Below are 27,944 nucleotides of genomic sequence, written 5' to 3'. Positions count from 1 at the left end.
GCTCTTACTCTCACTGAAAAACTGGGTTTAAATGCCCACAAGAAAATGTGCTACAAAACTATTACATTCTCTGATTTTGTTGAAACATTATGCATTATACTTTTCCTAATGTTTTATTTGCTATTATTTTTGTATTCTCTCTATACAGGCCCTTCTTAAAAAAGAGCTCCAACTCTCAAAGAGGCTAGTTTTTTTAAATGATGTATCTAAAAACAATAGTGATGCTAATAATCATAGCCACAATGATTACAAATGGTGATGAAAAGCCACAAGCACAGTAAACAAATAAATGTGTGTCTGGATCCTATTGCACATGAAGTTTGGCCTTTCTCTCTCTCTTGCAATCTGTTAAAATCTTAGTAAATTCCAAACCGATAACCAATAACTGTTTAAACAGATATGGTTTATGGCCACTTTTAAAAAGAGTTGAGGGTGCAGTATGTCTAATTTGTGAACAGAGGGCAGTGTTGCATCATATTTTGAAAAGGTACATTTTCTTTGCAAAGTCTCACAGTGTAGGTTTAACAATAAACTTGCTTTTTGAAAGAGAATAGTAATAGTATTCCTAACAGTAATCCTACTACTTGTAATTGATGTTGCCATTTCTTCCTGACCACAACACTGTTATGGGACTTGTATGTGCAGTGGCAAGGGTGAGGTAGGAAGCAGGTGTTTTCAATCAGAATCAGAATCAGAATACTTTATTGATCCCTGGGGGAAATTATTTTTTGTTACAGTGCTCCATTTTAAACCAACATTAAGACAAGACAGACAATACGCTAACTAAGAATAGTACAATATATACATATATATACATACATACATACATAAGTCACTTATAAATAAATATTTGGAAAAGAAACATGTGTAGTTGTAGCAGCAAACAGTGTGTTAAGTGGATGCGTTGTACAGGGAGATGGCCACAGGCAGGAATGATTTCCTGTGTCGTTCAGTGGTGCTTTTCGGTAATCTCAGTCTCTCACTGAACGAGCTCCTGTGACTGACCAACATGTCATGGAGTGGGTGGGAGGTGTTATCCAACATTGTCTTTATCTTGGACAGCATCTGCCTCTCCGACACCACCTTGAGGGAGTCCAGCTCCATCCCCACAACATTGCTGGCCTTACGGATCAGTTTATTAAGTCTGTTGGCATCTGCGACCCTCAGCCTGCTCCCCCAGCATGCAACAGCATAGAGGATTGCACTGGCCACAACAGACTCATAGAAAATCCTCAGCATTTTCTGGCAGATGTTGAAGGACCTCAGTCGCCTCAAAAAATAGAGACGACTCTGGCCCTTCCTGTAAAGTGCTGTGGTGTTTTTAGCCCAGTCCAGTTTATTGTCAATGTGTACTCCAAGGTATTTATAGTCCTCCACAATGTCAACACTGACCCCCTGAATTGAAACAGGGGTCAAGTGTTTCCTGGTCTTCCTGAAGTCCACGATCAGTTCCTTGGTCTTTGCCACGTTGAGCTGCAGATGATTCTGCTCACACCACGTGACAAAGGAGTCGACCACAGCCCGGTACTCTGTCTCATCATCCCTGCTGATGCATCCAACCACCGCAGAGTCATCAGAAAACTTCTGAAGATGGCAGGTCTCTGTGCAGTGGCTGAAGTCTGTGGTGTAGAGGGTGAAGAGGAAGGGGGAGAGGACAGTCCCCTGTGGTGCCCCTGTGTTGCTAATCACCTTGTCAGACACACACTGTGGGAGACGTACATATTGTGGTCTTCCTGTCAGGTAATCAACAATCCAGGACACCAGAGAAGCATCCACCTGCATCGCTGCTAACTTATCACCCAGGAGGGTCGGCCTGATGGTGTTGAAAGCACTGGAAAAGTCAAAAAACATGACCCTCACAGTGCTCGCCGGCTGGTCCAGATGGGTGTAGACACGATTGAGCAGGTAGATGATGGCGTCCTCTGTTCCGAGACGATTTTGTATGGGGTGTCAAAAAATTGAAAGAATGAAGACCAACAGCGCACCTCAGGAAATATTAAACAAACATTGTATTATTTTTTGTTATATATATCATATTGCCTATTTGTAGTAAAAGCACGCAGAGTTGCTGGTAAAGAAAGGGGCATGGCAGATTAATTTAACTAGTTTATTTGACAAAGCAATAAACCTTGAATAAGGTTAGATCTGCAAATAAAGAAGAAAAACTCAACTAAAACCCCATAAAAACTCATAGAATTCGATTATCAAAATATTACTTTACTATAACATTGTAATATGCGGTACTGTGCAAAAGTTAGGCAGGTGTGAAAAAATGCTGTATGCAAAGAATGCTTTCAGAAATATAAATGATTGTTTACTGGCCCCAAATGCATTCTGGAGCAGCACAAGGACCCCAAACATACAGCCAAAGTCATTAAGAACTGTCAGTATAAAGAAGAACAAGAAGTACTGGAAGTGATTGTATGCCCCCCCCCCCCCATATTTCACTTCAAACTAAGACAGTATCCTTCATATTTATGTTCTTACATCACTCTCTGCATCAGCGTTTGGACCTCACCAAAGACGCCTCGCAATTACATGGCTCTCCAGCTTACTGAAAGGAAAAACTAAACAAAAACAAATTAACTCTAAAGAAAGACATGGCTACTCAGTTAAAAGATGAAACACTTGTGTGGCTACTACATTAAAATACACAAGCTAGAATTTATTTAAAAAGGCCTAAACAGGAAAGAGCAGGGGAAACATATTTTTAAAAAATGGAGAAAAATGATTAGTAACTGAGGACCACACTGCTATAGACTAGAGACTTAATGCTGTGATCCTCACTGCTGCCAGGCACTGGGAAGCCAAACACAGGAAATAAAAATTTGGTCCAAAAACACCAGGATCAGACAATGACATAAAGAAAGTCACTAATGTGCTCATTCTGGTACCATCCTTAACTGGAATAAGGCCAAAAAGGCAAGAACAGGCTGAATAATGGGTGCATAGGACAATGTAAGCATTAGAGGAGTGAGGGTTGATGGTGCGTTCAAAAACACTACTCGGGTGAGGAACATTTTTCACTAAGAGTTCTCTACTACACATGCACAATCTGGAGATTCAGCAGACACCATCACTCTCTCCTTTTTCCATTAAAAGCAACATGAGACCAAGATACACGCAAAAGTAAGTACCACTGAAAACCCAAGTGGCTGTCAAAGTGAGCATGCTTGTTTCTGATAATAATGCCCCAACAACCAGACTGAGATCAGAATACTCACTGCAGTCTCACTTTGCAAGCACTCATTAGGGGGACTGTTTTGTTTTTTTATCTGCACAGAGGTGTGACTCATCCACACTGGAAAAAGCTGTAGAGAAGGGCAGTGGAGCCAGAGGAAAAGGGATGGAATGACAAGAAAGTGGATGTAATGTGATAAGGTTAAGGAGCGGTGGAAAACAGGACAGTGAGGTGAAGAGAATGGGCAAAACATCAGATTTCAGGCCAGGTGCTCTCACAGACCAACTTTGTTGTGTATCAACCTAGACAGACAATGGAGAGGTAAAATGCAGAGGATCGGGGGCTTTATTACTGAATCATTACCTCTTGTGGATCCCTGGGGGACAGACAAAAGCCACCCTCCAGCCTACAGTCTTTTATTAAGACTGTAGAGGGGAGATCTGAAGAACAGGGAGGTCTTTTTTGTGGTGGTAATAAACACTACTGTTTTTAATTCACTCTGCAGCTAAGTCAGTGACTGACTGGCTGGTGTGAATTGTCTTCTGTTCAGTCATCTCTATTCATCTGTCATTCTCTGTCTGCCTCCCTCTCTATCTCTGGGCATCTTTTTCTTCACTCAACACTCAATCTTGTTTTAGAATTCTGTGTCTAAAGTATCTCTGCTCCCTCATGGAGCCATTGCTGCGTCTCAGCCAGAGTACGGAGCCCTCTCTGCAACTAAAGACTTCCTGTTTCCCTCCAGTGTAACTACATCCTGGCACACTATCCACTATGTGATTCCTTATTTCTCAGAAAGCTGTGTAACATCAAAGAGAAGATAGATGGCTGGTGCAGCACAGTGGCGACACATTTCATCACGCTCCTCGGAAACTCCTCAGATATAAACCCCCCCTAAATGAAAGGAAAAAGATTGCACAGACTTTACTTTTAGGGCACATGACACAGCTCTTTTCTGTGTGTACTTGTTTTGCAAATGCAAAAGTTAAAGTTATTCGTGCACTGTAGGAACACAGAGGCTCTTTTCAGCAAGCCTTCCTTGGCTGTCAGGCGAACAGCGTTGCTCTGTGCTGCAGGAACTGAAGTGTTAAACAACCTCTGCTCGCATATGTCCCTGCTCACAGTCTATCGGGCAGTTCTTAAAACACATTTCAGAAGGAATAGAGTGTAGAAAAGCCTTAAAGAATTAGTAAGGAAAAGACTGAACTGTTAATGTTTTATATGATGTTTAATGGGTGTACTGGAGGCAATACAGGTATTATAGTTTTATCACAGAAAGAGTACCAAAACTAGAATCAATAAAACATAATTATAAACCAAAACATCCGTAGGCATAATGATTACGTGCATATAAATTTTAAGGCACTATTACAAAAATAATGCTTTATTTCAGGACGGGCTGTCATTCTTTAGTCTTTCCAGCTTATTGCAAGTATCCTCAAGTCAAGTGCTGTTACTCTTTGCTACATGTACCAATTTTCTACATGCATTTCTATTTTTTTGCACAATAAATAGATTTTTCTTAGAATTCATACTGGGAAACAAACATAGTGACTTTGGTGATGTATTTCCCCAGCTGCACTCGCCTCTCCAGCTCACTCATCTCCACCTCTGCCTCCAGAGTGGCAGGGCCCTGCACAGGGCTCACCAGCATCAGCTCGCCCGTGAGGCGGTCTGAGCGCTGCACTGTGAAGTGGCGGCGAACTGGCCTTCCGCCTAGCAGGGAGAAACGAAGGGTGTCACCTATCGGGCGCAGTGCTGACACTCTGAACATGACGCGGGGAGCTGACAGGTTGGAAACAACAGCCAAGTAATGGTAGGAGAAGGAATTTGGGGCCTGAGAGCACACCTTGTTGTCCACAGGGCAGGGGTTACGTTCACAGCGCCTGGAAAATAATGAGAAAGATGTTACTAAAAGAGAGATTTTAAAGAATTAGTTGTTACTATGCATCTCACACAAAAATAAGGATAATGCTCACGTAGGTGACGTTTTGACATATGTAGCATTAGGAATTTTGGGGCAGTCCACACGAACACACTGGAAACCACCATATGTATTAATGCACATCTGGTCCTTCGTGCAGTTGTTTTGCCTCGTAGCACACTCATCAATATCTGCCACAAAAGAGAAACACAAAACCCCCACATTTAGTTGGGACATCATTTAGGCTGCAACTCTTTGATTTGCCATTACTGAAAAGAAAAAGAGTCAAAATGAATAAAATTGTATTAAGTGTACTTGTAGACTCTACATTTTTGTATTACATTCCTCAGAATCTGCCTTTTGGAGGAATGCTTTGAGTACTTCTGAGTGCAAATTTGGCAAAAGAAAAAATCAAAACAAAAGTGATAGCAAAATATAAAGCAGGAAGAAGGACTGCTCACCTTTGCAACTGCGTCCGTCACGGGTCACGTTGTATCCCGCAGGACAGGAACAGCGATAGCCTCCAGGGGTGTTAACACAAGCGTGTAAACACAACCTCCCAGCCTGTCCGTTATGAAACAGCTCACATTCATCAATATCTAAAATGCATAACACACACAGACATGGCTAACAACCCATATGGAAACATCATAATATGAAAAATGTATAGTCTGTGTTCTACTAAAGCTGTTAGGTGTACCAGTGCAGGTGTAGCTGTCTCTGCCAGAGATGGTGTATCCTGGCTCACAGGTGCAGTGGGTGGTCCCCTGCACTATAGTGCACTGTGATGGGCGAACATGAGGCCCGGTGTTGGCAGCTGGTAAAGTGGATGCAGCAGCAGCTGTGGATGGGGAGGTGGCGGCAGAGGTGTTTGTCATGGTGACAAAGACTGAATAAGGAAGAGAAGACAGGTAAGCAATGCTGGTGTGTTGTAGAAAAGGTTTTCATAACCTGTTTTCATATTTTCTTTGCTGTAGCTTTGTATCTGCCCCAGGGATACGAGTTATTTATTTAGTCAGCTGACAATATATGTCAGACACTGATGTTGGTGTGCCGATGGTGATATGAGACAGTGTCAGTCACGCCTGCCCGTGTCAAATGGAATCCAAGAGGAGAGTCACTGGGTTGTATCGGTGGCAACAACATAAAGCCCTCACAGATACGAGTTTGATAGGTAATATTTAATAAGCTCTGTTCTTCTACAAGAACAAGACAGCAGCATGAGCTTAGTGAAGATATCTGAGTGTTAATATATTTGGATTTGTTTATTTTGCCAGTAAGGAATAAAAAGAAGCAAATGTTTGTGTAGAAATTCTGGTGAAATGTAATTTAGATTATTATTATTATTATCATTATTATTAGTATTTTTAGGGCAGCACGGTGGCACGGTGGTTAGCACTGTTGCTACACAGCAAGAAGGTCCTGAGTTCAATTCCACCATCAGGTCTTTCTGTGTGGAGTTTGCATGTTCTCCCTGTGTTTGCATGGGTTCTCCCAGGGTACTCTGGCTTCCTCCCACAGTCCAAGGACATGCAGTTTGTGGGGATAGGTTAATTGATAAATCCAAATTACCCATAGGTGTGAATGTGCGTGCGAATGGTTGTCTGTCTCTGTGTGTTAGCCCTGTGACAGACTGGTGACTGCAGTTACCCACACTATGTTAAATGGGGGTTGTGGGTGGGGAGGAATATGTTGTGTATGTTTAAATAGTGGGAGGTATAGTGGTTAGTGCTGTGGCCTCACAGCAGAAACGCTCTGGCTTTAAACCTGTTTGTCAGCCAGACTTTTCTGAGTGGAGTTTGCATGTTCTCCCTGTGCTTCATCCCACTGTCCAAACACATGTGTTTTAAGTAAGCGTCTAAATTGAACCTGCGTGTTCACAGCTGTCTCTCTCTCTCTCTCTTAGCCCTGGAAATCTGTCCACATCTACCACTCCACTCTCTTGGGTAAAGTTGGTGGATGTTTTAATGTAACGATTGGATGACTATCAAAAACATTACCAGACTTTCAAATCTCTCAGTAAACTATGAAACCATCTGTAACTGTAGAAATATTTAGATAGTGTGAAAAAGGAGATGAATTTAGTAAAACTGTTGGTGTCTACTGAATTTTAGTGCCTACACAAGCAAATGCCCAATGCAATCTCTTTCAAATGGTAAAGTATCACTACATTTCATTCATGTGTGTGGTCTGAGTATGCAATGTATTATACTTACATGTTGGCACAGGGCTTTGACAGGTAACTCCAGCCCAGCCTTTGGCACAGACACAGGAAAACTGGTTCACCTCATTAACACACGTCCCACCATTCAGACAAGGGGAGGATGCACACTCATTGATGTCTGAGGGAAAAAAGATATTAAGGTTATGTTTGAACTCTGTCCAGAGATACACACATGTATGCAACTCAATAGCTTTGATGCTTGAACATCACGGAACATTACATAATGACATATGCATGTGTGTGGAGACATATGAGAAAATACGGGAGCAAATGAGTTAACAGGAGGGGCAGCCAAAGTGTAGGGGATGCCACATCCTGATCAAACAGCCTTTGAGTTGTTATCTCAAAGTCAGCAAGCTGTCAAAGGACAAGGAGGCTGGAATATCGCATGTCACAGCATTCAAAAAGCTCTCTGGACAATGACCAAAGTACATAAAGAAATATGATCATGGGTCACATGTGAAATGTATCATCGTATAGAAAAATGTTGTCGGCATGTTTGATGCCCAGAAAGCAGAATAGTGCAAATAAAAGGGGGCAAGGAGAAGAGAGGTTACACAGAAGATGTTGACAAGATTGTAAAAGTGATCAGTGGGTTAGATAGCATGATGAGTGATGGTCAGAGTAATGAAGTGGAGAAACACTGGTGGGAGGAGGATTAGGAGGACGCAATGGAGAAAATGACCATCACAGCAAGGCCAGGCAGCAGAAGGCTCCTCTCTCACCTCGGCAGGTTGGTTGCTGGCTGCTCCAGGTCAGGCTTTCCTGACAAACCCTGCTCTCTGATCCCACGAGTTCATAACCAGGGTCACACAGGAAGTGAATCTCATGGCCAATGCTGTGCGATTTGCCAAGTTTCCTCCCATTAATGAGGGACTCCAGTTTGGGGCAGGTACCTAGAAATTATAAGAACATAACAGCAGAAATACTCTGATATCTAAGAATTTGAATAAAGTCTTTCTAACATATTTACTTACTGTTGATGGCTTTTGTGTTCTGCCTTGCAGCACTGCTCAGCAGTAAATTTATTTTCTTCTTTAGGTTGCGCAGACTCTGCATGTAGGAGGCTTCATGGGCTGACAGAAGCTTCTGGACCTGCTTCAAGGACCCTTGAATTTCTTGCCTGCTCGGACAGTCCTAGAATAATACAGAGCTACTGAATAAATTCATAAATGTTGAATATTTTAAGTCAATACTGATCTTCTAATTCACAAAGAGGATCAGAAAAACAGTTGCAACCATCTAAAAAAACCACGTGAGAAGGTTAGGCACGCTATATAATATTACATTGAAAATGACAGTTTCTTATTAAAAAAACAAAAAAACACCATCCTTGCTAAATATCTGAAAATGGAAAAGCAATTTATTTGACTCAGGACAGGTAAAATTTGTTGAGAGATGAAAGCACCACAAGCCAGTGATGCTGCTTCTATTAACAGTTTATTTATCTTCCTGTTCATTCAAGGACACGAATTCATTCAAAAGTCTTCAATAAAAGGATTTGGTTTTCTTTTTTGTGTCAAATGAAAAAAAATTCAAAATTCAAACTTCTAGTGCATTTCTGTAATGTTAAGTCATATAAATTGCACCTGCACATATTTCTGTGTGAATGCTATCGCAATGAGGAAAAAAAAATCTCTTCATCTAAATGAATAGACAAATGAATCTGCTCTACCTACTGCGCTATTTTACCCAGTGCACTGCAGAGGCTGATGTGCTCATATGAAGGAGTAAATCTTGTGGGGATCGGAGAATGTTTTGTCATCCCCCCCCCAGCTAGCTCCATACTGTAACTCAGTCATGCTGACAAGAAAGGCTCTGTGTGTAACACTTTCTTATGTGGTTCCAGGTGTGATGTTCTGCTTAGGTTTGAAGTTTTAACTACACGAGTCATTACAGAAATGGAGGTAAAAGCTTTCATTAGAGGGTAATTACTTGCTGATTTTTGACTCAACCAGTCATCTCCTTCCAGCGCCTTGCTTTCATTTAACAGGGTGTGAGCTCAAGTGAGTTGTACACACCTATTTTCAACCCATAACCGTTCCCTCATTACTCTCGTTGATTCAGCAGCATCAGTCCCCACCAGACCTCTGCTCTCTCACATGTTTTCAGACAACCAATTAGTGTTTTCATCCAGCAGCAGTTATGTAAGAAGAGTCAATATTTGTTGAAAACGCTTTTCTTATTTAGACTGAACTGAGGTTTGGAATGACTTCAGTCATTTTTGGTGCTGATGGCTGGTGTTTATCAGGTAGTTGTCAAAGGCCCCTTTCTGCCTGTGCTAGGAGATATTTCACATGGTGTTCATGTTAACTGGGTGATGTTACCACAGTCTGTAGGAGGCATGTGGTGCTGAAGCACAAAATTGCAGCACAGTTCTATTTAATAGATTTAGAGCCTAAATAACAATATGCTCTCACGCACATATGCAAGAGTCTACAGCATCACACTCACATTATTATGCACTTCTACAAACACATAATTGGCTGGCCATTTTTCAGTAGAAAACAAACAAACAAACAAACACATACAGGCACAGACATGCATGGCAGAAGCTGAAGAGAGCCATTCACAGCCAGATGCAGCGTTTTGGAAATGTTTTGCTGGTTTGCAGTGAAGCACAGCATAGATATAGTGAGTGAATTCAGCCACCGGAGCCTCTGGGATGTTGCTCTTGAGGCTTGCGTGCAAAGTAAGGGTGACTCAAGGTTTGCTCTGTGAAACATTTTTTGTGATGCCAAGAAGTACATTCACATTAAGATCTGCTCTGGACTTCAAAAGAAGTTATGCATGCAATTCTCTTTAAGCCATACATAATTCATGAAGCACATTTTAACCAATTCCTTTTGACATAAGAACTTTAAGTGGAATGACGTGATATAAGTTCAGGTACCCTGCTGCGACTAATTCCTTCATTCATTCAGTCAATAGTTAACAATTTTAGTTACATGCTTGCTTACCTGCCCCAAAGTAGGATGAAGCAAACAGAAACACAGTAAGGTGATGGCAGTCACAGGTGATGCAAACATGTTTCCACTAAAACCAGTCCAGTGTGCACTCACTAATCGCTTCTCAAATGTGTTAGAACTTGCGTGCAGTGTGAACTTTGTGCCGCCGGCTCCCAGAGTGTGTAGGAACTCCAGGTGAGAGAAGGACCACAGTTGGCAGTGGGAAAGCTGCCGCAGCTAAACGTTGTGGAATGTTGTTTACTCTTCAGTAGCCAATCAGCAAAGGAGAAAAATGTGACCACATTATGATCCCTTTTTACTTAATTTGGAGTGCACTTCCTCTCTGTTTAAAGCAGCTTGGTCTTGGAGAAAAGGTACAGTGAAGCTGTAACTTCTGCTGGAATAAAGGTGCTTTCCTGTTCTGTAATTAGACTGATTAATTAGATTGAAATAAAGACTGGTTTCCTTCCTTCCCTCCCCATCTCCAGCTGCCTCCCTCTTCCCGCTCCTCCACAACCACCCACACATGCAGGGCCTTGGAGTGGGGGTATGTCACCAGGGTGCAGAGGAGGCTACCCCCCCCCCCCCCTGTCCCCTTCTGGCTGCCTCTGCCTCAATTTTATCCCACAACTTAGACATTCACATTATTCACACTCTCATTACACATACATATAGGATCTTGGGGGTGGGCACAATCACGGAGTCCAAATTACCATCAGGGTGTATACCTCACCCCTGACGTCGTTGCCCACCTCTCAATTTTAAATACACTTAGTCATTGAGGGCTAGCAGGAGGGACCATGCGCTTACCTGCTGCTCCTTGGCAGGTAGCTCCATGCCCTCCTGGGTTTTAAATGCACCTTAGAACACACATGCATCAACACTACAATGAGCGGGTGGAGGGAGGTTTGGAGTCTTCTCCCACCCCCATTCTCTGCGGCCTGCTGGAGTGGGAGGGCTAGTAGGAGGAGTTGGCCGTCCGACTGCGGTCTGGGGTGTGGGGCCTCCCTGCTGCTGCGGAGTCGGGGCGGTCTGCCTCTCCCCACCGCAGGGAAAAGGGTAACACCACCTGGGTCTGGGTGCAATTCCCCCCTCCAGGGGCAAGGGTACCTAGACCCGGTTTGTAGAGTACGCTTGGGGAGTGTGATTGTGTGTACAGCGTCTCTTTATGTCTGTCTCCACGTTGGTTGAGTGTGGAGTAAGTGTATATGAGAGCATGAGGGTGGGAATGGATGTTTGTGTCTGTGGGTGCCTGTATGTCTGTGTCTATATGTCAGGTTGGGTATCAGACGCCACCTCTCTGGGGACACCTCAGGCCCTCCAAGGTTTGGAGGCCTATCTCCACCCACCACCACTTCCCCTGCCGGTGGCGGACTCCCTCAGGTGTCGGTGTGTTGGTGGTTCTTTGTGTCTGGGGGTGGGCGTCCGGGTACACACCGGCTCACTCCTTGGCGGCCGCTTGTCGGGGCCTGGGGCCTGGGGCTCGCTCGGGCCCCTTTGGAGGTGGGGTGCCCCCGGCCTCTCGGCCTGGGGCTCGGTCACTCAGGCACAGCTGGGGGCCGGCGGAGCTCACGGGCGCGTCACTGCAACTCCCCCTGACTTCTGCTCCGCGGCTGCTGGGCGAGCCCTCATCTGGGACTCTCCTCAGCTCTTACTGGAACAGTGGCGCGGCTGCCCCTCTGTTGGTCTTCCATGGTCTCTTGTGTTCTGGGGGCCTCTGGATGTCTGGAGTTTTGATCTCCTCCATACCCGCTTCACACCCTGGAGGACGGGGCTGTGGCCCCCCCACACTCCCTAGCAGATCATTACATGGAGAAACCTTTGGAATGCAAGCATGCTGATCCACACAGGTATGCACACATGGGTATTCACAGATGCGGACTAAAGCTTTCTTGGCTGCTACCTCAAAGCACACTGTGCGCTGTCTATCTTGCGTGCTGCACAATATCGTTTATTATTTAGTAAATATTGATATCTATGACTAGCTAGTTTATTGTGATGGTGCTTTGTTTTCTCTATTATTATTTTGCTCTTTGTTGTTTGCTGTCTCCTCTGTTTGTTTTTTTTGTTTGTTTGTTTTTTTCTCCATACAGGTGACCCAGGAGTTCTTTTTTTTTTTTCTCTCTCTTCCCCCCCCTTCTCACCGTCTCTTCTCCCCTTTGGTTTTCTTTCTTTCTCTCCCCCTCTTTCTCTCATTCATTCCCCCTGTCCTATTTATTAAAAAAAAAAAAAAAAAAAAAAAAAAAAAAGACAAAGGATGAACTGAAGCTCTGCCATCACGTAATGTCGCATACTGCTGTTTCTGATGTCATTTAGAAAAAAAAAAAAAGAAAAAAAAAAGACTGGTTTCAGCTTTCGAGCATAATGTCCATACCTGCCGTGGCTATTATTGTAGCAGTGGATTGTGGGCAGCTGTATAACATCTGGATCCAAATCAAAAAGTTCCCCCAGTTCACTTTTACTTTGCTAAATTCATCTCTTTAATCTCAGATGCTCTTCTTAAACGAGCTATACGCAGCAAGAGTAAGCAGACTACATGTACACCTATCAGCCAGAATATTACAACTGCAGACTTGGTGTGAATAACACTGATTATCTGAATATAATGCGAGATAGAGTATCATACGTGAGATCTAAGGGAAAAACAAGACTTAATATTCTGAATATTATACTATGGAGGACCAAACCTTCAGCTTACTGTATATGCTTGCAAACAATTTGACACCTAATACCTCAGGACACCTTTACACACTTTTTGGAATCAGTGCATTGACTTATGAAAGTTTTGGCAGCATGACTAGTTGTTGAGGTAAGTGATAGATTATAATTTTTAAACCTGTCTGTATGGTGCACGAGTGATGTAGAATGAAGTTGCACTTGCAGAGCTAATCCTTAGTTCTAAAGAAAGTGATAAAGAGCTGCACCTTAAACCAGTTCTGCTTTGCCCTATACCTTAGCCTTTCTTTGAACAACAACGTTAGCTGTAGACAGATACACTTGTAACGTTGCAATAGGGATGAAACAGATATGTCAGTTTCACTCTGCTACATCTTTTTTTTGAGTGAAATCTCATCATTTAAATAAAAATGTAGAGATATGCTAAAGAAAACATTTGTGTAGATGGACTATTGTCATCACACCCCTGTGAGCAGTCAGCAGCGCTACATTTCGATGTGTAAAATGTACCGAAGACCTTGACTACTGCTTTGAACTCAAGCATGAAGAATGTTTTGGTTCTTCCTTTGATTGTTGGTTTTACCTGAGAAATCATCTTTGTGGGTCTGTGTTTGTCTGAGCCTTTAACAGACTGAGCGCACAGCTGTCATTTGGCTCAGCAGAGTCAGAATGTTCCTCACTGATACAGCAAAATCAAAAGGATGGGAAAAAAGTGGACAGCCGAGGGACCGAATCCTCAGTGCAAAATACCTACAGACCACAATGGAGAGAAATGAGTGGGATTGTATTGTACTGTGCTGCAGTCATCTCCAGACACTGAATCACCTCACAGTTTGCAGATTCATGATTCATGCTTCCTGTACTGGGTCCTTAAAAACATTGTCACCAAGTCTAAACAGGCACCCAGAGAGAGCACCATACTGTACTTTTACACAGATATTTGTAGGCTTTTTGTACCACACATCATGTTCTCCTACAGTTTCATATGGCTTAGAAATGAAGACAGATTTCAACTGGCTCATTTGAAAAACAGATATCAGTGAGCAATCCATCAATAAGAATGACAGAAATCATTAAGCCATATGTTTTCCTTCCAGCGTCTGACAGTAAGTGGCAACACACCTGCTGTCAGTTTTGGATAGTAGGCAAACAAAGCATTTATTTTCAAGTGCTATACTTTATTATGGTATTCCGCTGCCTACCACATTTATCTTAAAACTGTTGTTATAATCTTGCTATACTCATCATATGTGTCACACAACAAGCTTAAAGAATTCTTGAAATATTGTAGATTACATTACTAATCGGTAGATAGTGCGTAAAATTGCTATGGCACTCAGCTTGGAGCGCTAAGTGCCTCTGCCATGATGCTTGTACTACAAACTAGAGCAATTTATAAAATATGGGGGGAAAAGTGTATTTATTTTTAAGTGCATTGTATTGAGAAGAAAACAGCATTAGGAAAACTGCAATATAATCATTTCATTTTAAGTTCTGTGGAAAGACAGCTCAGTCTGCTTAATGGATTTGAAAAGATGACTTATTTTACTTACTTTTATAACCTGTTGAAAGATCAGTATGCTTTAAACACAAATTAAAATTGGGATAATTTGAATATTTACTTAGAAATATATTGAAACAGCATAGAAAATCTACACTGTGTCTACAGTCCCTGTAGGATTAGTAAATTCCTCTTTGAATAGTCAGTGGCATGTGCCGCAGCCTGAGGTGAAAGCACTTGAGCCGGTGAGGATAAAAGAGGGAGGAGAGGGGCAGGGAGGCAGGATAGGATAGCAGAGCAAGTGGCCACTGTTGGTGCAGACGCTGCAGGAGTTCACAATGGGGTCAGTAACAGCGTCCGGCAGTTTGGATGTTTTTGTCGTTTGCTTTCTTCTGCCCTCGTTTAACTCAGCAAACTGGATCATGGCAGAGACACCGGAGCTCCGGATTTTCCCCACCACCGGTAAACACAATTAGCGTTGTGAGAGAAGTCAGGTGGCCACAAGGGACAGTTTCCAGTAGAGAGTGATCAATTTACACACATTTTAGATTGGTTAAGTGCAGCTGTGAAGTGGGTGTTTGAAAGGACAGGTTCAGTTATAAAGGTTCAAATTTTTTATCTAGTAGTTAGAAGTAAAATGTAAATTTCTGCTGACTACTAAACTCTATATTAAATGTGGCATTAGCTTAAATTGAATTAAACAGGCTTCTCTTTAACTTTTTCTTAAAATGTTTTTAGATCTAATATCAGTAAATTAAGTCAGTAAGATGTGAAGTTGATGATCAACAGATCAAAGTCAGCAGTGCAGTAAAATTTTCTCATGATACAGCCTAACAAATAAAGATTTAAGGTGGTCAGCCCCAGTTTAGATTATTATATAGCATTTATTTTAGCTTGTCTAAGTGCTAAAAGTAAGGAGAATTGGGAATACGTTCAGTTAACTGTTTTACTTGAGTTAACATAAGAAGTAGACACATTCTTAGCGTTTATTTATAGCATAATTACATACACTATGATCAGCAGACATACACATGTTGTTTAGAGACGCTGCCAGCACGTTTATATTATTAAAACGGTTTTAGATCGTTCATATGACAAAGAATTCTCTCAATAAGTGTTAAAAAGTTTTAAAATGTGTTGTGATTGATTTTGTGTTTAACCTACAGACTCCTACAGGGTGTAGATGTGATAGACTTTACAGTCCAAACTTTTACTCTCTGTCTCTCTCCAGTGTATTTGCATTTAGTTGCCACAGCGACAGCAGTAGAAGTATAGTTAATGACCATCTGTATCTTCTTCCAGGGCTCGGGGTGAAGGAGCACTCACAGATTGTTGCTCACCACAATAGACTGCGCAGCCGGGTCAAACCCATGGCAGCTAACATGCAAAAAATGGTTTGTGGCACCTATTGTCTGTCTCCTCTGTGTGTTTTTGAATAATGCCTTTGCTGTCACTGAGTTTAACATCATGCTTTTGTTAACAGTGTGGGCTCACGTAAACTAATCAGTGTGGGTAGACTGTCTGGTCTTCCTATGCAGCTCATGTTTTTCTCCTAATAAGGAACATTAGTCATTTGTTGTTGTTTCTCTTCCCATTCCTGTGTGAAAAACACTTAGCTGCAGGTTGTAAACTTAATTGTTATGCTTCTAACATTAAGTAAGCCTGCAGCTTCAGTCCCAAGGCCCAGAAAAACAGTAATTGTCATAAGTGTCAGTCACACTGATCAGGAATGTGTGAAGATATGAGGTAGCACGTCCGAGCTGAGTGCTCAATCAGCTAAGTGTGACTCTCCCATGACAGCATCTATAACTTAGGAGGACTCTTGAGGTTACTGAGGTCCCTGTGCATTTAAAGGACACGCTGAAGTGCAGAAAAGGCAGCTTTGATCAGTGGCCACAGTTGTTTCACTGAAAATAATTTGAATTCTTAAAAGTAAACTCACCAAATGACCACACAAACAGCAGGGTTTGGGGTCGAGCTGTCTTCCTTTGTAGTGCTGATAGTCTCGGCGGTGTGAAATAGTACCGTTAGTGCACAATTTGTTCTGCTCTGCTGCAGGCTCACTGATAGCGTCAGAAATGAGAATGAGGCCAATATCAACTGGGTGTGTGCAAGTTTGTCAGGGTCACTAAGTTTATTTCTTAGACAACTAAAGTTAAGTAACTAAGCAACATTTTTCACTTGTCTCTTTATTCTAATGATCAACAGATAGGTCTATTGTAAACATGACAATAACAGCATGTTTCGAGAGAAACAATGAGTAATGTTTCTGAATGTGCAGCAAATTCTAAACAGCAGTGCTAAATTGTTTCCCTGTCTTACTCCATCAGTTGATACAGTGCTTATCTGCACAACTCTCTTGCATGTATGTGATTATGAGAGGTAATGAAGGATTATGAAACTCACTGTGTACTAGATACCCTTTGGGCCCAATATGAGATTTGTGCCAGGGCAAACTGTCACTTTTTCATAGAATACATCCTCAAAGCCAGTCGTACAGACTGAGCCCCTTTTCTTCGACTGCTCTTCAGCCTCAGAGAACTGTTCGCAACTGATAAGGCAGTAATGAGAAAAAGAGGATGTGGATAATCACTTTGCATTCACAACTCTGGTTTTACAGGTAATTTCCCCATGAAAACCCTCAGAGAAGGCTTTGCCAAGCTGAAGAGGCATTATTAAAGAGCTTTACTGATAAACGTTAAAAGGCTCAAGGCTTCGCCTGTGTTTGCGAATATCTTAATATACTTTTTTTTCTTCCCCCTCTCCCGCACAAGAATGAACCAGCAAGTATTATGGTGAGATTGTGTTGAAGTGATTATTATATGGTCCTTTAGGCTTTGCTTTCAGGATGAGATAAAATACCAATATTCCAAGAATGAATGATGCTCCTCCTTTTCTCACCCAGTGCCCTGTCGGCGGATTTTCTTTGAGCTCTTTAGGCTAAGAAGTATTGAGGTCATACCATCACTCAAAGAGGCCGATATTGAAGTTTAGTGGTCTCTTTTGATATGGAAATCATGACCTCTGTTTGTGAGATTTTATCTTACTAATCTCTCTCAGAACTATACCCAAGGGTCCAACGTGTTATTTTAATGTAGTTAGCTTCAGAGGGAACCATTTTCCTGAACTTTAGATGCAATTCCATTTTTTCTGTATTTTTACTGCTACTAAACACCTGAATATAACAGTTGTTGGCGCCACAAAGAAGGCTGAAATGCATAAATTGTTCATGCTGTTAGGCGCTGATACATAATGGCACACTTCAAAATGAAAGATATTACCCAGTGATCTAATAGCCCTCCGTCATCAAAGGCTTTGGCTGGCTGACATCAGAGAGCAGCGTGAATGATGAACTCAAGAGGCCTCAGCGTTTTGACACTACACAGCAGAGTTACACCAGGAAAACCTGTCTTGAAAATCCTGTCAGTCTGACATTTCAGACAGATTTGGATTTTCCATCTGTACTAATTATGAACAGAACAGAGGGACAGAAATACAAGCAGAAACAGGAATCTCTGTCATTTAGGCTAAAAAATGATTGTGGACATTTGAATCATTCTTCTTTGACCTAAAGTTCGTCAGGATTGTAGCTAACCATGGACTGTGCTCACTGAGTTCACGCCTCAACTCTTAACAAAGCCCTGTGATTGATTTGGGTAGTGCAGTCTTAGCAGTGCATGACATCAGAGAGCCAGCCAAGCAGACACATCGATATAAGATCCCTCACTCCTGTTCTGGTAGACATATTGCACACTGCTACTGCAAACTAATGGTTTTGCACCAGAATAACAAAGAGTTTTATGTATATCAGTGGACTGTTATACAGCACTTTATTTGAACACCCAAAGTGCTTTCTTACTGCACTCATTTACTCATTCACACAAGCGCTTTTATCAAATTTAGCATTCACACTCCAATAGATGCATCTGGGACAATTTGCATCTTGGCCAAAGATACTTTGATGTGCAAGCCAGGTATCAAATCACCAGACAACCTGCTCTATCTCCTGAACAACAGCCAGCCCAATATCAATAGTTCCAAAGTACATCATAATGGCTTTCACACGTGCACTTTAGCTCTTAACTGTTCTAGGTGCTTAAAAAGGGTATATGAGGGGCACATTTCTGACACATATTCTCAATATTAGCCGATCTTTAACTTGCCAGGTCCCTGGAATAAAGCCTGTCTGATGCCTAACTGTATGAGAACAGAGTCACTCTATAAAGGCAGTTATTCACTGAAACCCCACTGAGGATTTCTGGTACTGTTTTCTGCATCATGCTTAATCTGCAAAAAGACAACTTTTGTCCAATTCCTCTTATTCCAAAATTACAAAAAGGAAAGGGACAGAGCACCGATGCTAGTGATAGTAATAGAAGTAATAGAAGTCTCCTTAAAGCTAGAAAGTTATTGGTTCGAACTCACCAGCTACCTGGGGCCTTTATGTATTTTGCAATATGAATGGTAGTTAGTAAGTGCATAGAAGATAGTGAATGTGGCGTGTTGTGTAGAGTACTCCAGGAGAGTAGAACATTGCTATATAACAATCAGTCCATTTACCATGTAATTTTGATAGCTGACACTGGCTAGTCATTGTGTATAATTAACCTACTTTAGATGGCCTTGATATGCATCACTTTTTAAAAGACAAAGTAGTTTATTTGGAACTTTTGGTAGGAAATACTGACAATACTGATCAAGTCTGACATAAATATAAATAAATTATAAATATTATAATCTAATGCATCTTAGATTATAAGATGCATTAGATTATAAACAAAAAATCAGAGAAACACAGTGTAAACAAGACAAAGGGCCTGTTTGAGCTGCATTTTCTGATGACCCTCCTATGTTAGCCAGTTGCCTAGGACCATAGGACCATAAAAACAGAGACGAGATTGGAAGCATTAGCCTTTTATCTGTGTGTCTCTTTGTTTACTGTTGAAATTGAAACCCATGCCACTCTATTGCAGAATAATGGGGATGTTAATTTTCTATAGGACTGGAATGAGGAGTTGGCTACACTTGCAAAGGAGAGAGCCACATTGTGTCACAAAGAGCCTTTCCTTCAACACTCCTCGTCTTTCAGCCATATTGGCTGGAACACACATCTTTCTGTTGTTGGTGCTGCTTCATTTTCTGACATCATTGACTTCTGGTTCGAGGAAGGAAAAGATTTTCTCTACTCCAGCGGCCGATGTAAGGAAAATGCCACCTGTCAACACTATACCCAGGTATTCACCAGCATATACAAACCTTACACATGTTTATATGAAGTCCCACAGCTGCATACAGTTTCTGTTGCCTATAAAAATGCTGTTTTGTGTGTCCAAATCCTCTCTTGTCTTGTAGCTGGTCTGGGCTACTTCAAGCCAGGTGGGCTGTGCCAACCAACAGTGCTGGAGAAATGGAGAACTCTGGGAGATATTTGTCTGTGCATACTATCCTGGGTAACAGTTTGCTTTCCCAAAAAGCTAAATATTAAAAGTATTATTAGAAAACACAATTTTTTTGCTGCATATATTTTCATGTTTCAGGGGTAACTGGGAGGTAAATGGTCAACTGGTGATGCCGTATAAATCAGGGCTGTACTGCTCTCTCTGCACCTCCTCAATGTCTGGCTGTTTGAGACTGTGGGACCATGTAGGCGGACTATGTGGTAAGACAAACACACACACAAAATGTATTTATAGTTGTATTTTTTCAGTGACAGCAAACTTTCTTTAATATTTAATATGATCAGTTCCCAGTTGTTCATTTTGCGGCCTACATGTTTTTGTGTTTCTAATCAGAGATTCCAAAGAACCCATGTCGTATGAACTGTGGCGAACACGGCCATCTTAATATCTCCTCTTGCAAATGCAAGTGTGACCTCGGGTTCACTGGACGCTTCTGCCAGGGTACCAATTATCAACAGCTGATGTCATAAATATCATTCTCAGTGTGCTGTCCTTGTTTATCTTAATGTACAAAGAGAAAGCAAAGGCAAAAATGCTGCTGTTTTATTGTGTGTTTTTCAGTTCGGTGCAATGTGCAATGTGTGCACGGACATTTCAAAGAAGAGGGATGCTCTTGCTTGTGTGCTGTTGGCTATGGGGGTGCTGAGTGTGCAGGTAAGTGAAGTGTGCTTTAGTATGCAACAGTCTGCCACAAGAGTAAGGCCTCCTGCTTGATATTGTGCAGGTCTCAGTTGAACTGACTGATAATCTCTAAGCTGTCAAGTGATGGATTTCACTGGATGTCAGATGCTGACTTGTGGTATCAGTCAGCAAGATGTTAGCAACACATCTTTTAAGTCTTGTGAATTGTGAGTTGTGGTCTCCGTAGTTAAAATTAGTTTGTCCAGCTCACATGTGCCTGATCAAAATGAGATCTGGAGAATTTGGGGATCGAGTCTACACCTCAGATTCCTGTAAAGTTTCTCCATCTGTTCCTGAACATGTTTGTTACAGTGTTGCAAGGTTACTGTACTAAAAGTGATCGCTGGCACAAAGGGCTGTCTAAGGTGTGATAATATATATATATATATATATAGGAACAGCACCATAAAAATAAAACAAAGGCAAAACTAATAATAATAACAACAATAATAATAATAATAATGATAATGAAAATTAAATTTGATCTACTAGTTTAATTTCCTCTTCTTGGATCTTTTTAAGACAGCTTCCAAAGATGCTGCTATTCTTTGATCACTTCCTGGAAGTCCCATTCTGAGCATGTGCACTGTCCACTTTGCAGTTTCATCACAGACCTCAGACTTGTAAAGTCAGCAAAAATTAGCTTCTGTTTACGACTGATTTCATTTTATCTGATTTTATGTGGACAATCATTGGTGTTAATGAGAGCTTGATTGGATTTGCAAGGAGTTTTCAGTTTACGAGTCCACATGCAGCATCTCAAGTGATGAGCAAGGTTAGAAACACGTTAGTGGGTTAAAGGCTAATAGCGTTGGTAGGTTTAATAGGTTGTGCACCATGAATTTGTCCCCCAGGGTGAGACTGTCGTCATGGAGTTCCACTTTATTGTTGTGAGGTGTCTGACAGAGTACACTCAGTTAAGACCTGAAGTACAGAGTGTGCTTTATGGCCACACAAACACAGTATGCCCTCAGTGCCCTCCCTAGTTACAAGATTTGGTTCCTTGCACTTCCTGACAAGGAAAGGATAACCTATCTGACACATCAGATGAGTTAGAGCACAAAGACCCGTGTTAAAGGAGGCTTTCACTGAGAGATCTCATAATAGCAACTACACTGAAAGCAGCCGAGAGAAAAGTCGACCAAACCACAGGGGTTTTTTTAATCACACCTCGACATAATGTGCAACAAAGTTTAGGCTGGTTGTATGTGTTAATGAACATCCAGAGGACAATTAATGCCTGCAGTACACACACACACACACACACACACACACACACACACACACACACACTGTTCACTGATATAAATGAAAGTGCAATTAATCATTTTTATCAAAAGCAACAGCTTTTTTAAAAATGTGACTTACATTTACATTTTAGGTGCTTTTAGATGGTGGACAGTCAGCGTGTACTACAGCCTGAAAGCCATGAATGTTTTACCCTTGTCAAAGTTCCTGAGATGCTCAATCTTTTTTCCAATTGTCCTGCTGCATTATAGAGCCAACAATTTGACATTTGCCAGTGGAATCAGACAAGAAAATCTTACTTCACCAGTTAGTGGTTTTAATATTGTCACTGACCAACGGTTCTTTATGTTTTTATATATCTAATCAAGTTTTGCTCTGAAACCAAGAAATGCTTTAATTCGTCCACATAGTCCACACACATAATGAGAAATGCCATCTGCTAATGACATGGTAAAGGATACTATAGTAGTTTATTGATGGTTTCATCATTGACCTTTAGAGGAGATATGAGGGGATTTTCTGTGATCTCATCAGGTAGACCGGTAGACACTTTAATACCTTAGTATACATCTGTCACGGTCCTGGGTCCCCTGACCCAGCGTTTTTAGTTCTTTGTGATTTTTGTATTATTGTACTTGTGTGTGATTTATTCTATGGCTTCTAGTTTTGATCCCTTGCCCTTCATGTCTCTCTGTGTCCCCTCTGTTCTGTTTAATTGTGTGTCTTTGCATGTTTGAGTTTCTTGTTTTCTGTCACTCTGCATTGTGCATTATGTTCTCATGGTTGGTCTTTTGTTACTCCCTCTAGTCTAGTCTCTTGTGTTCCAAGCTGAGTATTTCCCTCTGTGTATTTTGGTTCTTAGACCTCTGCCTTATGGTTTGTCTCTGTGTTTCTTAGTTGCTGTCTCCACTGTGTCAAGTTCGCGTCTCTGTGTGATACTTCCTGTTTTACTTTGATGGTCCGTGTCTTATGTGAATGCGTCCTGCTTTGCTTGTCTCGTCAGTCCTGATTTCTCCCAGCTGTGCCCTCCTTCTGTGTCTCATTCCCCTCGTTACTTCCCAGTGTATTTAAGCCCTGTGTTTCTCTTTGTCAGTGTCGTAGTCTCCCTCATGGCTGTGTTTCCCTGTGTGTTAGTCATCCATGTTCCAGTTTAGTTCTCCATGCCATTCTGCAATAAAGCAGCTTTTTGAGTTTAATTTCATTGTCGTGAGTTTTGCGTTTGGGTCCTTCTCCTGCCTGTACACAGCCGAAACATGACAACATCACTTTATTTCTGAGAAACTGGCAGCCACTGAGTAAGGCAAGGCAAGGCAAGTTTATTTGTATAGCACAATTCAACAACAAGGTGATTCAAAGTGCTTTACAGAGACATTAGAAACAAGAACAAATAAAAAGCATGATTTAAAATTGATTAAAACAAGCAAATAAACTAATTAACTAATAAACAAACAAACAAACAAAACAGTATATAAAATCAAAACAGATAAAATCGAGTAAGGAAATTTGTGCTTGTTCCCAAGCATGTGTAAGCCTGTTCTGTCTGATTTGAAGTTGGTGGTCAGTGTTATTACTCTTCATTTTTAGTTTATGTGCTTGTGTCCCAACAGAGAAAGTGAAATTCCCATTTCAAAGTTGTGATCTCATCATAGATGGAAATTGCTTCATGGTGTCTTCTGATGTTGAGACCTACTATGGGGCTAAAAGTCACTGTCAGGTGTGTGTGCGCCTCACTAAGGAGCCTCATCGAGTTTTCTATAAAACAACATACAGAGACCAAGTTTAAACTTTTTCTTATGTAAACCATCAGGAACAAGGAGGCATTTTGGCTCAAATCCACAATCAGAAGGTTCAGGACATTCTGGCTTTTTATCTTAGTCAGCTGGAGACGAGCAACGAGCTCACCAGGAATGACTTTGAAACTGAAAACTTCTGGATAGGTACTCTTTTGTATTATAAATTAATATAAATGAAATATATCAGTTATATCTTTAACACTGAAAAACACTGACACTTTAACTTGCTGTTTTTTTTTTATTTAGACATGCTATGGGTATGGATGTAGTTGAAATGGTGCATAGATAAAACAGCATGTTTTTACTCTACAGGCCTGACATATAAACCTCCAAAAGACTCATTTCGCTGGGACACAGGAGAGATTCCCAAATACTTCAGCTTTGCCTTTGGGCAGCCTGACAACCAAGGGTAAGAGACCCATTTAGAATGAGACATTAGCTACTGACAGACGGCCGAGGGAAATGGACCAAAACAAACAAAGCAATTCTCCTGAAAGGTGGAAAAATCTGCTTCTCTGTTTTGTTTTTTGGGGGGTGGGTTTGGACGTTTGTTTTCTTTTAATTTAGCCCCTCCCCCCTCTGTTTACTTTAGTTCTTTATTTTTATTTCAAATTAATTAATTAACCCAGTTTTTAACCAATAGAAAAAACAGTGATCTTAGTTGACATGCATCCCTCATTAATGCCACTAGATGTCTCTGTTTCCCTCTGTTTCCTTAACCTTTGTAATTATAATCACTTCTTTTGTCCATGCTCTCAGTAGCAGTGCATAATGCTAACCATTTCTGGTATCTATCACAAACCCTTCACATTAGTCCACTCACAGCTTCTCTTTTTCTTTACAGTTTTGGAAACTGTGTCGAGCTGCAGGCATCGAGTGGTTTCAACTGGAATGACCAGCGCTGTAAAACACTGAACAGATACATTTGCCAGCACGGTATGGATGAAAACCTAGATTAAATTTTTGGCTGCCTAAAAATATTGTAACAGAATTTCAGAAAAAATAAGACTTGACATTTTTTATTCAGAGATAAAGCTTAACCTGAGAGGAACACTTCTTTTTTTCTTCACTATGAAATCTTTGCACATTAATTTTACTCAAAAGCAACCGCTGTTTGTCCACAGATGATTTGCAAATGAGAATGTACTGTCCTCCTATGGCAGTCTTCATTTTGAAAGAGATCTGTGTGTCCTAAAACCTCAGTGCCTATAGTGCTATTATAAAAGGATTCACTACACTGACTACTTTGTAATTTGTACTCTTTTTTTTTGACATTTTAATACATTTAAGAGAGATTACTGTAATAAGATTAATGCTACGTTGCAGTTCAAGGACAGTGTTTTATCTTCTAAGCCACATGGTATAAGTGATCCTTTGACATAACGAAAAATAAATATTATATTTTAATATTAAAAAAAATCTATATAAAGAGAGCTCAATAATAGTTTGTTTGTTTAGGTAGCAGAATGGACATCCCCTCATTTTTCCATTTAAAAATGGCCTCTTCTTTACAATTTTGGTTTCTGCTTCTTGTACATGCTGTGCTGCACTGTGTCGAGGCAATTAGTTTTCCTACTTCACTGCCTCTGTCACTGATGTTCAGTGAAGTGTAAAATATTAATCCAGTGTGTCCAGTAATGATGTGAAAACACAGAAATCTCCATGTGATCCCGCTCACACCTGCCTCTCAGTCTAAATCAATGGCACTCAGTGCTCACCATCAAGAAGCTCTGAGTAATCAATATTCCTCAGCTCCACAAAAGCCTTCAGTGTCTGAAAACACACACACACACACATGCACTTACATTGATCATGAGAAATGAGATGGTGGCAGATGTTTAGTTTTGCCCACTTGAGTGTGTCTTTGCAAGTGTTTGCTGTGTAATCTATTGATTACTCACAGCTGAATGATGGATCTGCTCTGAATCTGGTCCTCGTTGCAGGGATGTGATTTTTTACAAACCACCTTTCTGTTTTTCCTTTGTGTACAATGTGTAAAACATGATTAGTAAATTGTGATCAAAGGAGAGCTTGCTGCTGAACTGTGTCTGTAGCAGATAGTCCTACATGGTTTTAACAAAGCTAAATTTATGGAAATATTCTTCCTCAATCAATAACGTTGTCACACTTCCTCTCAAAATAAAAGCAAAATTTCACTAAAGCAACAAAGAACTACAAGCATAAATTAAGCTGATTATAAGTGCACAGAGCCCTGCAGCCCATCAGACTAATTTCCAGACATTATTGCTGTGTTGTTTTAATTGGTAATAAAATGATAAGTGGATATCACACAGCCTGGAGCAGACACTAAGTTGTGTGTCTCCACAGTACCGCTTGTACTTGTGTCTATGTGTTTTTTTTATGTATGAAAACGTATCCACAGTTTGAAACTCTTTCATGACTTAAACATTTATGACTTTACAATCATTTCTGAAGAGAACCGAAGGATAACTTGAGAATTATAACACAAATGCGACATTTTTTGTGTGAACAACAAGCAGAATCTCTTTTATATTTCATGTTTTTCTTTTAACAGATGCAGAGCATATTGCTCAGTGGGAGGACAGCAGGTGACCTGGATTTTTCAAAGGGGTGAAATACTGCAGGTGTGATTATTTTAAGATGCTGGGACAATAGCCACCAGTGTTGGTGAATGTTTTGCTTTTGTTGTAGTACTTTACTGTGCAAATCTCTTTAACTACCATTTTTACTGGGAGAGCAGGAAATACGTGTGATGCAGTGACTGTTTGACAAATGTGTAAACATGCATGAAAATAGAGTATGTGAGGCAGAATTTGTTAATGAAAGTCAACATTTGCTGTGAACACCTTAATTCTTCAACACAGCCTGAACTCTCTTGGGTAGGCTTCCTTGTAATTTCTTTATGTAGTGTTCAGGAATAGTTCTCCAGGCTCTTAAAGGACATTTAAAGTTCTTTTTTGGACCTTGGCTGCCTTTTGTTCAGTTCTCTGTCAAGATGATCCCACACTGCTTCAATAATGTTGAGGTCCAGGGGAGGTCCTGGAGAGGATAATACATGATCGGACAGGACTGAAAATGACTGAAAAAGGCACCAGTGTTCATGCACTTTCAGACCTTCAAAAAAACAACAAAAACAACAACAACAAAAAAAAACAACTGGAGAGCTTATGCTCAAAACCACTGGCTCCTTTGAAGCAAAATAAAAGAAATAAGGGGGTGCTTAAGACTTTTGCACAATACTGTACATGGATTCGGTTAGGTTTAGATGTGCTTTAAATAATTTACAAGTATTTTACAATGAAATGGCTTTATGCCACAGCTGGAATGAAAAGTCTCACATGCATCAGTGCACTTTTTAAAATATCTTCTTCCTCACCTGTCCTGGAAACTCATGTGTTCAGCCAACATTAAAGCAAATTTGAGTTTGAGTTCTGTTCATCTCGCTTACAGAAATCAGGCATATTTATTTAGGTGGTCACTTTGATCCAAGCTACGGCATCTCGGTACGTTTTGGATCTGCATGGATTGTTTTTAAGCAAACATCAATGATTCACTATCTCCCGAGGAAGACCTTCACAGCTTTGGTCATCCCCTAAATTCTAAACATAACCATGAGGTTGACATTTCTTGCCATAGTTTGATTTAATTTAGAGTTTAATTCTTGGTTACTCTTTGTTTCTTTGTTACCTTTGTTGAATTTTGAAAGGATTTCTTTACTTGTTTGTTTTTGTTGCTCTTACCTCTGTTTGCTGTGTCTTAATTCTTCCCACCTGTGATTAATCGGTCCTGTGTGTGTGTGTGTGTGTGTGTGTGTGTGTGTGTGTGTGTGTGTGTGTGTGTGTGTGTGTGTGTGTGTGGTCTTTTCCCCTGCCTGCTTCTGTGAGTCTCTTCTAATTATTTCTCTGGGTGTGTTTTTTAAATTATTTTTATTCTTCATGTTTTTTTCCTTGTTTTGTTGGATTTTAATGTGACTCCACGCTGTCTGTATCTTGGGCCACTTGGGTGCTAAATGTTAAAAAAGCAAATAATAATTTTAAAATGTTGTCACTTTTAGAAAAAATATATATAGATAGACACAGTTATAATGGTTTCAGATAGTGAATTCAAATGGTCTCTTCTAGAGCACCAACATGGGGTACTTATATCCTCATATACGTGGCCAGCTGTGTATGTAAGCACCTGTCAAACTCATCACCATCAGAATGAAGATGTTTAGGAAATATGAGGACCTTTTCGTCATTCAAATACTTGTTTGAAGTTGAGACTTGCTGTTTACGGTTCAGGTTAAACATGCTCTACCTCAACTTTAGCTTAAAGTACGATGGAAGTT

General features: G+C 40.8%; 2 protein-coding genes across 3 annotated transcripts; one reads left to right on the top strand and one right to left on the bottom strand.

The window, feature by feature from the left end:
• Positions 1 to 4,410: 4,410 nt before the first annotated feature.
• On the bottom strand, positions 4,411 to 10,471 carry LOC101468235 (fibulin-7). The gene is made up of 8 exons (XM_004539373.3): positions 10,287 to 10,471; positions 8,304 to 8,463; positions 8,052 to 8,222; positions 7,319 to 7,444; positions 5,803 to 5,991; positions 5,564 to 5,701; positions 5,158 to 5,293; positions 4,411 to 5,064 (listed from the first exon to the last, which is right to left on the bottom strand). The coding sequence occupies exons 1-8, from the start codon at positions 10,353 to 10,355 to the stop codon at positions 4,701 to 4,703; spliced, it is 1,353 nt and encodes a 450-aa protein (XP_004539430.1). The 5' UTR covers positions 10,356 to 10,471; the 3' UTR covers positions 4,411 to 4,700.
• A 4,289-nt stretch (positions 10,472 to 14,760) lies between these two features.
• On the top strand, positions 14,761 to 27,042 carry LOC101468733 (C-type lectin domain family 18 member A). 2 transcript variants are annotated; one of them, XM_076882752.1, is made up of 12 exons: positions 14,761 to 14,913; positions 15,754 to 15,845; positions 19,452 to 19,685; positions 19,804 to 19,901; positions 19,989 to 20,110; positions 20,244 to 20,351; positions 20,472 to 20,564; positions 23,489 to 23,553; positions 23,647 to 23,776; positions 23,945 to 24,041; positions 24,477 to 24,568; positions 26,169 to 27,042. In XM_076882752.1, exons 1-12 carry the CDS (start codon positions 14,790 to 14,792, stop codon positions 26,204 to 26,206), a joined length of 1,293 nt encoding a protein of 430 aa, XP_076738867.1. In that variant the 5' UTR covers positions 14,761 to 14,789; the 3' UTR covers positions 26,207 to 27,042. The 2 variants fall into 2 exon arrangements, with proteins under 2 accessions (XP_076738867.1, XP_004539432.1); XM_004539375.4 differs by having other exon boundaries at positions 23,447 to 23,553.
• The last annotated feature ends 902 nt before the right edge of the window (positions 27,043 to 27,944 follow it).

The sequence above is a fragment of the Maylandia zebra genome, linkage group LG1 (genome assembly GCF_041146795.1).
Source record: "Maylandia zebra isolate NMK-2024a linkage group LG1, Mzebra_GT3a, whole genome shotgun sequence".
NCBI classification, from domain to species: domain Eukaryota; kingdom Metazoa; phylum Chordata; class Actinopteri; order Cichliformes; family Cichlidae; genus Maylandia; species Maylandia zebra.
Note: the sequence above shows the minus strand (reverse complement) of the source record. Positions and strands in the feature narration are given on the sequence as shown.

Bases quoted from the DNA above. Each gene is read 5' to 3' on its own strand.
- LOC101468235 (XM_004539373.3), bottom strand. From the start codon at position 10,355: ATGTTTGCATCACCTGTGACTGCCATCACCTTACTGTGTTTCTGTTTG. The intron at 8,464-10,286 runs GTAAGCAAGCAT...GTATTATTCTAG, and splicing joins TTCATCCTACTTTGGGGCAG to GACTGTCCGAGCAGGCAAGA. The intron at 5,702-5,802 runs GTACACCTAACA...TATGCATTTTAG, and splicing joins AGACAGCTACACCTGCACTG to ATATTGATGAATGTGAGCTG.
- LOC101468733 (XM_004539375.4), top strand. From the start codon at position 14,790: ATGGGGTCAGTAACAGCGTCCGGCAGTTTGGATGTTTTTGTCGTTTGC. The intron at 20,111-20,243 runs GTAAGACAAACA...GTTTCTAATCAG, and splicing joins CCATGTAGGCGGACTATGTG to AGATTCCAAAGAACCCATGT. The intron at 20,565-23,446 runs GTAAGTGAAGTG...GTGTCCCAACAG, and splicing joins TGGGGGTGCTGAGTGTGCAG to AGAAAGTGAAATTCCCATTT.